General features: G+C 36.6%; 1 protein-coding gene across 2 annotated transcripts in view; it reads left to right on the forward strand.

Annotated features, from left to right (window-relative positions):
- The window catches only part of LOC131074068 (putative transferase At4g12130, mitochondrial), a 51,223-nt gene extending 40,192 nt beyond the window's left edge, over positions 1-11,031 (forward strand). Inside the window, exons 4-5 of one of the 2 annotated variants that reach the window (XM_058010716.2) lie at positions 10,251-10,409; positions 10,633-11,031. In XM_058010716.2, the coding sequence (XP_057866699.1) occupies positions 10,251-10,409; positions 10,633-10,832 (359 nt within the window). In that variant the 3' untranslated portion in view covers positions 10,833-11,031. Of the gene's footprint in view, positions 1-10,250; positions 10,410-10,587 lie in introns of both variants that reach the window. The other variant, XM_058010640.2, reaches the window with a different exon arrangement.
- The last annotated feature ends 226 nt before the right edge of the window (positions 11,032-11,257 follow it).

The raw sequence follows: 11,257 nt of genomic DNA on the forward strand, positions 1-11,257 counted from the left end.
ACAAACAAAACCCTAAAAGACCTAGAAAACAAACCCTAGAAAGCAAAAAAGCAGGGGTTCCCATTTGCAATGGGGCGATGTGTGAATACGTCACAACAGTTACATAGGCAAATATTCAGTTAACTTTTTAACAGAGCAGTCACCAAATACACCAAATAGTTGTCAAGTCTGAGATCAAATATTAGCTAAGTCTATGGAGTATGGAGTAATTGAGATCAAAAGTTAACAGACAAATAGTAAAAGTGGAAGCCATTTTGAAGTGATCCAAGAATTTCATTGTGATTGAGGAAAGGAGTTTTGTAGGTTTAATTCAATATTTTAGAAAGCTTATCAAATTATATTCCACAATTGCAATGCTTTATATCATAGCAACTAGAATTGTTTGGGGAGAAAATCGGCAAACCAAAAAGTACAAGATTTTTTGAAAAAAATGGGTAAAAAATTGGATTTTAAAAAATTGTCGAAAAGTAGATGTTTTTTTTAAAATACTTAAGGGCATTTCCATAGCATAGAGATATAGAGAGTAAATAAAATAGAGTTTAACCCATAAATTGTAGAACATAGATTTTTGTTGTATTCATATTGTTGATTACATGAGCAAATATTCATTTAACTTTTTAAAAGAGCAATCACCAAATAGTTGCCTAAGTTTGAGATCAAAGATTAGCTAAGTCTATGAAGTAGCTGAGATTAAAATTTATCTGACAGAGATCCAGCTATTGTTAGGAATTTAGTAAAAGTGGAAGCCATTTTGAAGCGATCCAAGACTTTCATTGTGATTGAGGCAAGGAGTTTTCCAGGGGTAGTTCAATATTTGAGGAAGCTTGTCAAATCATATTCTACAGTTGCAATCCTCTATATTCCCTGATTGACAAGTCTTTTATATGGGGTAGAATTCAACAAAAGGCATTTGTTTAAAGCCACTGGTTTTGGCAATATCTAGCTTGCAACTACTATTTTAGGTAGAGACAAATTTTAATGATTGTGTGTTGGAAGCTGTTTTATTACAAGTATGTAAGCTTGTTTGTTGTCATTCAGATTTATTTCGTGGAGCAGGATGTATTGCTCACATAATGAATTGTATGTCTTTGTTTGAGCAAAAATTAACTATATCAATAAAAAATTAAAAATCATATATCTATCCTTATGAGCTGTGTTGAATTTCTTTGACCATATTCCCATCACCAAGAATAACAAAACTTGGAAAAGTGACAGCTGGCTTCTTCTTGTATAGCGGAGTGTCCCCAAAAAAACACAAATAAATCCAAAGTGATTTGTTAGGAAGAAACTCTTAAATCACCAAGTGAAAGCCACGTTTCCCAAACCTTTTGCATGGCAGTCTTTTGATGAATTGAGAGCAGAATTCAGATATTAGTATTTTTCTTTCTTTTTTTGTCTTCTTGTGAGTATGTGTTTGACCACCATATTGACTGAGGCATCCTTTTGCCCACCTGGAGCAAGCAGCTTTTGGCTTTTGGGATTCACATTTACCAGTGAAATATATGAGACACCAAGCACCGTATCTCATAGGTATCGCCAGACCATGAAAGATCAAAAGTGATGAACGGTATGGAGCAACCATCTTACATGATTGCTAGGAGTAGTGGCTGAATATGATGACGAGGTGAAGAATCGTTCCTTCCCAGATACTGCTGTCATTGAAGGCCAAACACCAAACACAATACCCTTGCATCGATAAGAGCAATATAGAACGAATGTTGTTGAAGACTTCTTCCAGTAACAAATGGATAAGTCATAGGGAAAAGGATTATAGTATGTCAGGAAGAGAAGCGGAAATAAGGAGATTTTCCATCAACTCGATCGATATTACTCGAAGTTAATTACAACGCAATAAGAAGAGCACTACTAATATCGATTACAAGTATCAATTTAGTAAGAAGGCTTAAGCAATTAGCATTATAATCTAGGTTACCATGTTCGGCCCCTAGACCCCTGGTACTGGTCCGGTCCGGGGTTTTGGTCTGGTCCGCCTGTGGTCCAGACAGGGTCTGTGATTCACAGGCCTGATTTGGACCAGGTCGAATCCAAAAGGACCCAGATCGAACCCAGGGATTTGACAGCCCAAAAATGGTTTTTTTTTTTGCAAAATTTAATTTTTTTTTTGAATTCCACCACAAAAAATTAAAATATAACCCTAAAAGTGAGTTTTAAAACATTAACTTGGCTCATTTCACACAAGCAACATGACTACAAGCTGTAATTTTTGTGCCCTAGATCAGTAATCAGATTTATGTCCTTTAATTATGCCCTAGTTTGTTAATCAGATTTGTAACATTTTAGTAAACCATAATTCAGTAAACTCAGAAATGAAGGAAGTAAACAAGAGACAAACACAAATACCCTAGGAAAACCTCCAAGGAGGAAAAACCCAGCATTAAAGACCCACAGGTCAGATTATATATTCTCCCTTAATATCACAAATACAATACTTAGCTTCCTTTTCAGATCTGATCCTTTTTGTATGACAGATCTGCACTTCTAAGCTCTTCAAGTCTGCACCAAAACGGCCTATGTCCTCTTGGACAAGTTCGCACAAGCCTAGACAAGTTCGCACCCTCCTTGTGTAAATTCGCACCTTTTACATGCAGAGCTGATTCGCTGAATGCTTGAATGAGTGAATTGTATTTGCAAGATGTCTTTATATATGTGTGTCTTTAACCTTTATTAATTCAAGTCGGCCTCCTCCTTTTTGGCACCAATATATTTATTGTGGCATGGAGTATTTAGGGTGGCGTGCAAGTATAGGGTTGGGCTCAATCTTGGGGGTACGTTACCCTTTAGGATAGGGCCCAGTCCTAAATGGGTTCGGATGTTGCCTTAAGGCAATCCGAACCCATATTGACCTAGTTACAAACAACACTCCCTCTTAACTAGGGAAGAAGAGAATACATAATCTGAACCTTTAGAGTTCCATCTAGCACACAAGCATAGAATTAATACACAAGTGGGTCTTTACATAATTACAATTATCCATTTAGCACACAAGCATAGATTGGACACAATTCATTCTTGCACACAAGCAAATAATGATCAAAGTGTTGTAGATAGTGTCACTGAGATTGGAGCTCCCTCTCAATCAGGGTTTCGTTTTCCACAATACCAAGTCTGTCTCTGAAGTATTTGAACTTCACTCTGGATAAGGGTTTGGTAAGGATGTTCGCAACCTATTCATCCGTGCTAATGTACTTTAGTTGAATGGTGCCTCTTTGCACCATATCTCGAATGAAGTGATAGTGCGTTTCCACATGTTTGGACCGGTCATGGAATACAGGATTTACTGATATCTTTATACAGCTTTGATTATCACAATGAATGGTGGTAGGATCACTAGTTTGACCAAATAATCCAACGAGGAGTTTGCGAAGCCACACTGCTTCTCTAGATGCAATAGATGCTGCAATGTACTCAGCTTCTGCAGTGCTCAATGCTATGGAAGATTGCTTTCTAGATGCCCAAGAGATCACTGCAGAACCCAAGTTGAAGCAGATACCCGAAGTACTTTTCCTGTCCTTGACCCTTCCTCCCCAATCTGAATTTGAATAGCCTTCCAAGAAGATTGAAGTGTTAAGCGAATACTTCAGCCCATAACCAATAGTGCCACACAGGTATCTTAGGATGTGCTTGGCAGCCACCAAGTGAACAAGTTTAGGCAAGCTCATGAACTGACTGAGGGCATTCACAGCATAACAAATATCTGGCCTTGTATTGACTAGATACATTAATGATCCAATCAGCTGCCTGTACTCAGATGGATCTGCAAAATCAGAGTTAGCTGCTGAAACACTTAACTTCTTTAAGTTAGATTCCATAGGAGCATGCATGGGTTTACAATCCATCATTCTAAATCTTTTCAGAATATCAATAGTATATTTTCTTTGACTTAAAAAAAATTTCATTGGATTTTTGCCATACTTCTAACCCTAGGAAGTAATGCATTAGACCTAAATCCTTCATTTCAAATTCTGAGGCTAATTCTTTCTTACATCTTATGATTAATTTATTTTCACCAGTGAGAAATAAATCATCCACATACAAAACCAAAATAAGCATATCATCATTATAAACCTTTAGGTCAATGTTAGCATCAACATCATTCTTACGAAACCCGAAGCTTAGTAAGTATTTATCAATTCTTTCATACCAAGCCCGAGGAGCCTGTTTGAGCCCATATAAGGCTTTCTTCAACCTGCAAACGTGAGAATCTCTTTTATGGATTACATAACCTTCTGGTTGCTCAATATAGACTTACTCCTCAATAACACCATTGAGGAAGGTTGTCTTAACGTCCATTTGATGCAATTCCCAACCTTTGGCTGCAGCAATAGCTATTATAGATCTAATAGAAGTATATCTAGCAACAGGGGCAAAAGTTTCTTTATAATCTACCCTTCCTTTTGAGAAAATGTAATGACCACCCCTATTTTCATTTTGAAAGAGACTTGCAAACTACTATGTGATATCAATTAAATTGCTTAATAATCAACATGGCATTTTATCAAACATTTGACAAACATACAAAAATATATGCAAAACCCGAAACTTCTTATTTGTTGTTAAATACTGATTTGCAATATAAATGTGCACATTCAACTGCCTTATGGGCTGCGACAATTATTCAGGTTTGTATTCAACAATTACAATGCTTAGTTATGAAAATATGATAGAAAAAACCAGGAATTGAATGTTGTAGTGGTCTGCAGATGTAATGGTAGCCTTCCAAACTTCTAATCAGCAGGAAAAACAAGTAAATTTCATACCAACATTGTTCATGCACTATAGCAGCACTATTCATGGCACTGTAGCATTTTTACTATTCACGCGGCACTGTAGCAAAACACTATTCATGCGGTACTGTAGCAAAACACTATTCACGCGGTACTGTAGCAAAAACACTATCTTCAAATCTGCACTTTCAAACTCCTGTAAAAACTTCATGCGAGAGCACCAGATTAAGCCCAATGTGTTTCCTGAATGAAAACACTATTAATCCTCCTGACTGTGTCTTTCAACAGCGAAGAGAATGTTAGCAAAGAGGGATTCCGTCCTCCAAGCCCAATAATTAGATCTCTACAAAATCCAACAGCATAACATTAATCTCATCCAAGCATACCCCAAAAGAGAGCTCTCAACCTCAATTTATATCTTCTTCCTGGATGCAAACACTTCATTTCCTAAATGTGGGATAATACATTTTAGAATAAAATATTATTTCTCACAATGCACACATTAAAGGGAACTCTTAATATTTTAAACATTACTTTATATTCCCAACCTTATAATATAACGATAAAGTTAAATATTTAATTTAACTTAGCACTTTATCGTTAAATATTAAAACATTGTTGATAATCCCTTTAAATCATTGTCGCCTTCAAATATTTTTTACTGATAATTATGCCAACCAAGAAAACACTAAAAATTTCAAGTCACTGCTTGGAGACTAACTTACTATAAATAGTAAGTGTTTAGAAACCCTGTCAGAGCAACACCGATTGGCCTGAAACTAAAAACGCCTAGGCCAAAACACCTCAGGATCCCACCAATGTCCTTGTTAGCCTTCGGGACCGTGTCAGAATAGGCTAACGACACCCCATATCATGTTGCGCTAAAAAGGGGACATTACAAAAAAACCACGAGCTACAAACCTAGCTTTGTATTTTTCAATACTACCATCAACATTATGCTTAATTTTAAACAACCATTTAGAGGAAACAACAGACTTACCTTTGGGTCTGGGTACAATGTCTCAGACATCATTCTTGATGATAGACCCATACTCTTCATCCATGGCTGATTTCCAAGCATGATGGGACATAGCTTCTTCGACATTGTGAGGTTCAGATTCAATGATATTACACATCACAGAAATGTAGTTGGCATGATTTTGGAATCTCTTGCTATCTCTAAAGGTTCCTCTGGGAGCAGCAAATCCTTCAGCATCTTGAATCGTGTTTCTAACCCAAAGTGGTCTCTTCTTGCAGACCACAATATCCTGAGGTATATCAGTAGAGTGCATGGGTTCTATTGGGTCATTCTGAACTTCCTAATCCGGAAGGTCAGTAGACTCCTCCTATATCTCAGGGTTAGCATCAACTATTGAATCTTGATTTTCAATAGACATATCATTATCGTTAGATAATGAACCTTTAGATCTTTTGAAAGCAATATCTTCTTCAAAAGTTACATCTCTACTTACTTCAACATACCTTTGACCTGAAATGTAGATCTTGAAGGCTTTGGAAGATTCGTTGTATCCCACTAAGATGCCTTTCTTTCCAGATGGATCCAACTTGGTTCGTTTTTATTTAGGCACATGAACATACACCAGGCTCCCGAATATCCTTAGGTGGCTGATGTCAGGTTTGATTCCTGTAAAGGCTTCTTCAGGGGTCACATCCTTTAGGGCATGATGAGGACATCTATTCTGAATATAAACTGCTGTTTTGGATGCTTCAGCCCATAGAAAAGGTTGCAGGTCTTGATCATGGATCATGGCTCTTGCAGCTTCAACAATGGTCCTGTTCTTTCTTTCAACAACTCCATTTTGCTGAGGATTGTAGGGAACACAGAACTCCCTCTTAATTCCTGCTTTAACACAAAAGTCATAGAAACTACCTGAGGTGTATTCACCTCCATTGTCAGACCTTAAACATTTAATTCGATTTCTTGTAGTGTTTTCAACTAAGGCTTTGAATTCTTTAAATCTGTTTAGGATTTCTTCAGACTCTTTAGATTTAAGAAAGTAGATCCATGTTTTCCTAGAGAAATCATCTATGAAGATAACATAATACAGGAAACCATTAGGAGATGCTACAAACATAGGACCACATAAATCTGAATGAATAAGTTCTAACTTTTCTTAAGCCCTACTATCGCTTTTATGAAAAAGATTTTTTACATTCTTACCCATTGCACAACCTTTACAAGCATCATCATGAGATAAACTAAGTTTAGGCATACCTTTAACCATTTTATCGAGAGTGGGAAGAGTTTGAAAGTGTAGATGTCCAAGTCTTCTATGCCATAGCTCGCATGATTCAGGGGCCTCATGAATGAGAGCTTGAATTGGATTAGCTGCAAGCTTATATAAACTATCACATCTATTTCCAATAACACGAGCAGTTTTGAAATTAGATTTCTTAGACCAAGTGAGTACTTTCCCTTCAGAAAATGCTATTTGCAAACCCTTATCTTCTAAGGCAGAAATGGAAATAAGATTTCTTTTAATACCAGGTACAAAGAGAATATCACATAGTTGTAAGGAAATACCAGAATCTAGTTTTAAAGAGGTAGTACCAGAACCTTTTACCGAGTATCAAGCATCATCACCTATTACCACATGAAGGTTGGTGTCCTTTTCAATCAGATCTGAGAGATGCTCACGAAAACCTGAGATGTGTTTGGAGGCACCATTGCCAAGTATCCACATATTATTGTCCGTAGGAACATTGTTGGATAGAGCAGAGATAAGAAGATAATCCTCACTTTGTTCGGCAACTTCATTTAAATTGACTTCCCTTTCCTTTGGATCATTCTGACAATCTCTGGCATAGTGAACATACTTATCACATCTGAAGCAACAAATGTGAGAGGATTCTCTTGACTTCTTCCTTGGATCATAGGAGGAGGATCTACAATACTTAGCTTCCTTTTCAGATCTGCACTTCTAAGCTCTTCAAGTTTGCACCAAAACGAAGATGTGGGATGTAGAGCCAGAGCATGCTGATTTGGATGCTTTCACTTCTCAGCTTGTTGCATTTGATGACTTAGATAGCGAGCAAACTTAAAGTGCCAAGTGTAAGTGGCATTGGCATTGGCATTGATTCATCTAATGTCAATGTCAATGATGACGAGGAGGAGAATGAGGATGATGAATTTAGAGAATCCATTTGATGATCAAACTTTAATTTTTTGGAAGTTGAAACAATGATACTTGAATATTTTATCATTTTGATATTAAACTTGATGCATATGATGCTGTTATGGTATGATCATGATGCTATGATTACAAGTTTATTGTTGGTTTTGTTGTTTATATGATGCTATGTGACATGCTAAACTTAATTCATGCTTATAAGCTGCATATATATATATATAATTTACATGTTTTTGTACTAACAAACCCAAAACCTTTTTCAAAATTTTGCCGTACCGGCGTACCGGTTCTTCGAACCCGAACCGGCAACCCAGATTATAATGAAAAGGTACGATCTGTACAAGCAGTTAGCATTGGTTATTAATGTAATTAATCATCATGAAGAAGTGCGATAGTGAAGGGTAGTGTCTTATTGTTACCGAAGGATGCTAACCTTTTAGATTTGGGGATATATAAGACCAACCAAATAAGTCAATTTCGGGAGGGTGTTTTAGTGTATGGTTCCTTATTCCAGTGGAGAAGAACTCAAGGAGATCAGGCCATAGGCCCAATAATAGATGCATGAAGCCAAGATAACGTAACATAACCGTTAAATCAGAGAGAGTTATGAAGATAAGCTCTACTCTCTGAATTATTCTTTAATTTTAAATTCAATAATATTATAAAATATATTCAGTTCTAATAAAGTTGTGTTTATTAATATATTACATGTCTTATTTTAATTTAAAATTGATGTCTCAGGACTAAATTTCAGCAGATCCCAATTGGGGACATTACATAAGCACAAGGAAAAAGCAATAGACCAGACCAACCCACAGAAACAAAATGGTGTGTGTAGTCAGTCATCCATTTCACTCACACTATGATGCTGGAATTGAAAATGAATTTGGTCCCTTAAGAGACTTTTCGTGCAGACTTTCTCAAGTCCTCGACTGACCTATTGTTGCTTTCTGGACCATTGGAAAAATGACAAATGTAAGTGTTACATTTTATGAAACTTAACATTTTACTTTTCAACTTCATTCAGGCACTGTTTGCAGCAATTTTGTGAGGGATAAAATAGCAATTCTTTTAACTTGCGCGATTCCTCCAAATACATAATTTTTACTCAAAATAGCTGGAAAATTGTCAGAGATGGATTCAATTCTTTTGGACACATTTCCAGTTGTTTCCAAATCAAAAAATGTCGACGAACAAGTGAATGGTTTTTTCTAAGGCAGAAACAATAACAGAAAATGTTTGTTGGGACATGTAACTCTTTGCAACTTTAGTAAGGCTCTGTTTGCAATGATTATGTGATGCATCTGGATGGCTTGTATATTTCTCTAATCAGCAGACAACTGTGTCTGTTTTGTTGCACAAATCTTTGTCAACCTACATAATGTTCAGTTGGAAGAAATATTCCTATAAATGTAATAATTCTCACAATGTGATGTCATTAAGATCTTATTTCTGTTGTAATTTGCTACGGCAAACTTCTGTTTCTCTCCCTTGAGTTTGCAAGGGAAGGAATGATGGAGGATTGTAGAATTACATGAGCAGTTGGTCACAGAGAGGAATATGTAATACTGGAGAATAGCCTTTTCTCTCGTGGTCCTGCTTCTTGCCTGCCTTAGACAATTTCCTTGGAGCAATCAAATTCCTTACTGATAGAATTGGCCTCTACTGTTATATCTATCATCGCTTGAGCATGGTCAGAAGCAAAAGATAAGAAATCAGAGAAATTTCTTACATGGATAATTGCATGGTAAATTTGAATCCTGTTCCTTAGTATTAGTGACCTAAAAATTTGCTCAATAAACAAGCTTATCTTCAGGTTAAATGAATGCTGCTCCAGAAATGGGAGGAACTAATGGAAACTCCAAATTGGAAAGTCTGTAATGGACTGAAAAATGGTAGCCAAAATCAAAGATTAAATCAACATGGAAATCATCAATCTTGCAATTTTCCAAGCCTCCAGTGAAGGTAACTGAAGGTCCCTGGTCAAGCATATATCTATTTTGCTCTAGATATTGATTGATTTGAAATGGACTGTTTTGATTATCCAATTTTGTGAATATTAGTTGTAATATGAATATCCCCTTCTGTTGCTTATCAAAAACGAGTATGCTTATAATTGGTTTAGTATTTCCTTGATTTTCTTTGTGCATATTCTGGATGTCTTATATATCACAAACCTTCTCCATCGTAAATTGGAATATCATTTCTGACTAAATGTGTGTCCTCATTATTGTGTTAGCATTCATAATTGTGGAGATGGGCATCCACTTCTGCTTTAAACTCATTATCCTTCTTATATTAGCACCTTGGTGACCTACATTTCATGTAAACTATCTGGATTTATTTTGTACAGGTGAAGCAATTCCTCTTGAGTACAATTTGGCGGGATTAAATGCTATAAGCTTTGAAAAGGGGTGTTATGTTGGCCAAGAGTTGGTGGCTCGAACCCATCACCGTGGTGTAATTCGCAAGCGAATATTGCCAGTCCACTTCACACTAGATAGTGGAGAAGGTAAGCCTTGATACCTGATAAGATCAAATTGTAAATATATAGCCTTTTTCTTGGCAAAACAATGGAGGAGCTTCTGTCTTCTCAGAATCTTTTTGGATCATGCCAACTTACTTCCTGTGCTTTCACTGTGATGCACGAGTCTAGAGTAATGTTTGATGGAATTTTTGTTCATGAACAGAGGTCCAGCAAAAAGTTGCACCTAAATCCGAGTTAATCAATGCAGATTCTGGAAAAGCAGTTGGCACTGTTACAACAGTGCTTGGATCTAGGGGTCTTGCTCTTTTGAGATTAGAAGCAGCCCTGAAAAATTCTAATCGTTTGAATTTGAAAGGCTTGGAGAATGTTAGGGTTGAAGTTATACGGCCAAGGTGGTGGCCGAGGGAATGGGGTCAAGAAGAGGAACAACAAGCAGCAATGGCATAAACTGGCTGTAGAAAGTGAATTAGATTCAGTTATTGTAGTTGTAATTTCAATTTCAATAAATCTAGGCCTGTCTCATATTTGCATGTAGCCAGTGTTGTTTGATTACTGTTTATAACTATGCTTTCCCTCTCCACTCCATCAAAACAATATTTCCATTACATACCCTTTGGCTTTAATTTAATTGTTCTTTCTTCTTGTAGCTCTTGCTACCCCCTGCTTCCTACTTATGCGCAGATCTTTGTGTTTGACTGCAATTGTGCATTGTGTGTAGCTGTAAAGGATTGCATGGATAGTATATTTATGCATTATAGGATTAGAGTATACTATCCTTATTGATGGGAAGTTTTGTAGGGATTTTCTATCAGAATGTTCATGGGAGGACATGTATATCTAATGTTAAGGTGTAGGATTGTTTACAGGGAATG

The sequence above is a fragment of the Cryptomeria japonica genome, chromosome 3 (genome assembly GCF_030272615.1).
Source record: "Cryptomeria japonica chromosome 3, Sugi_1.0, whole genome shotgun sequence".
In the NCBI taxonomy this organism is placed as follows: domain Eukaryota; kingdom Viridiplantae; phylum Streptophyta; class Pinopsida; order Cupressales; family Cupressaceae; genus Cryptomeria; species Cryptomeria japonica.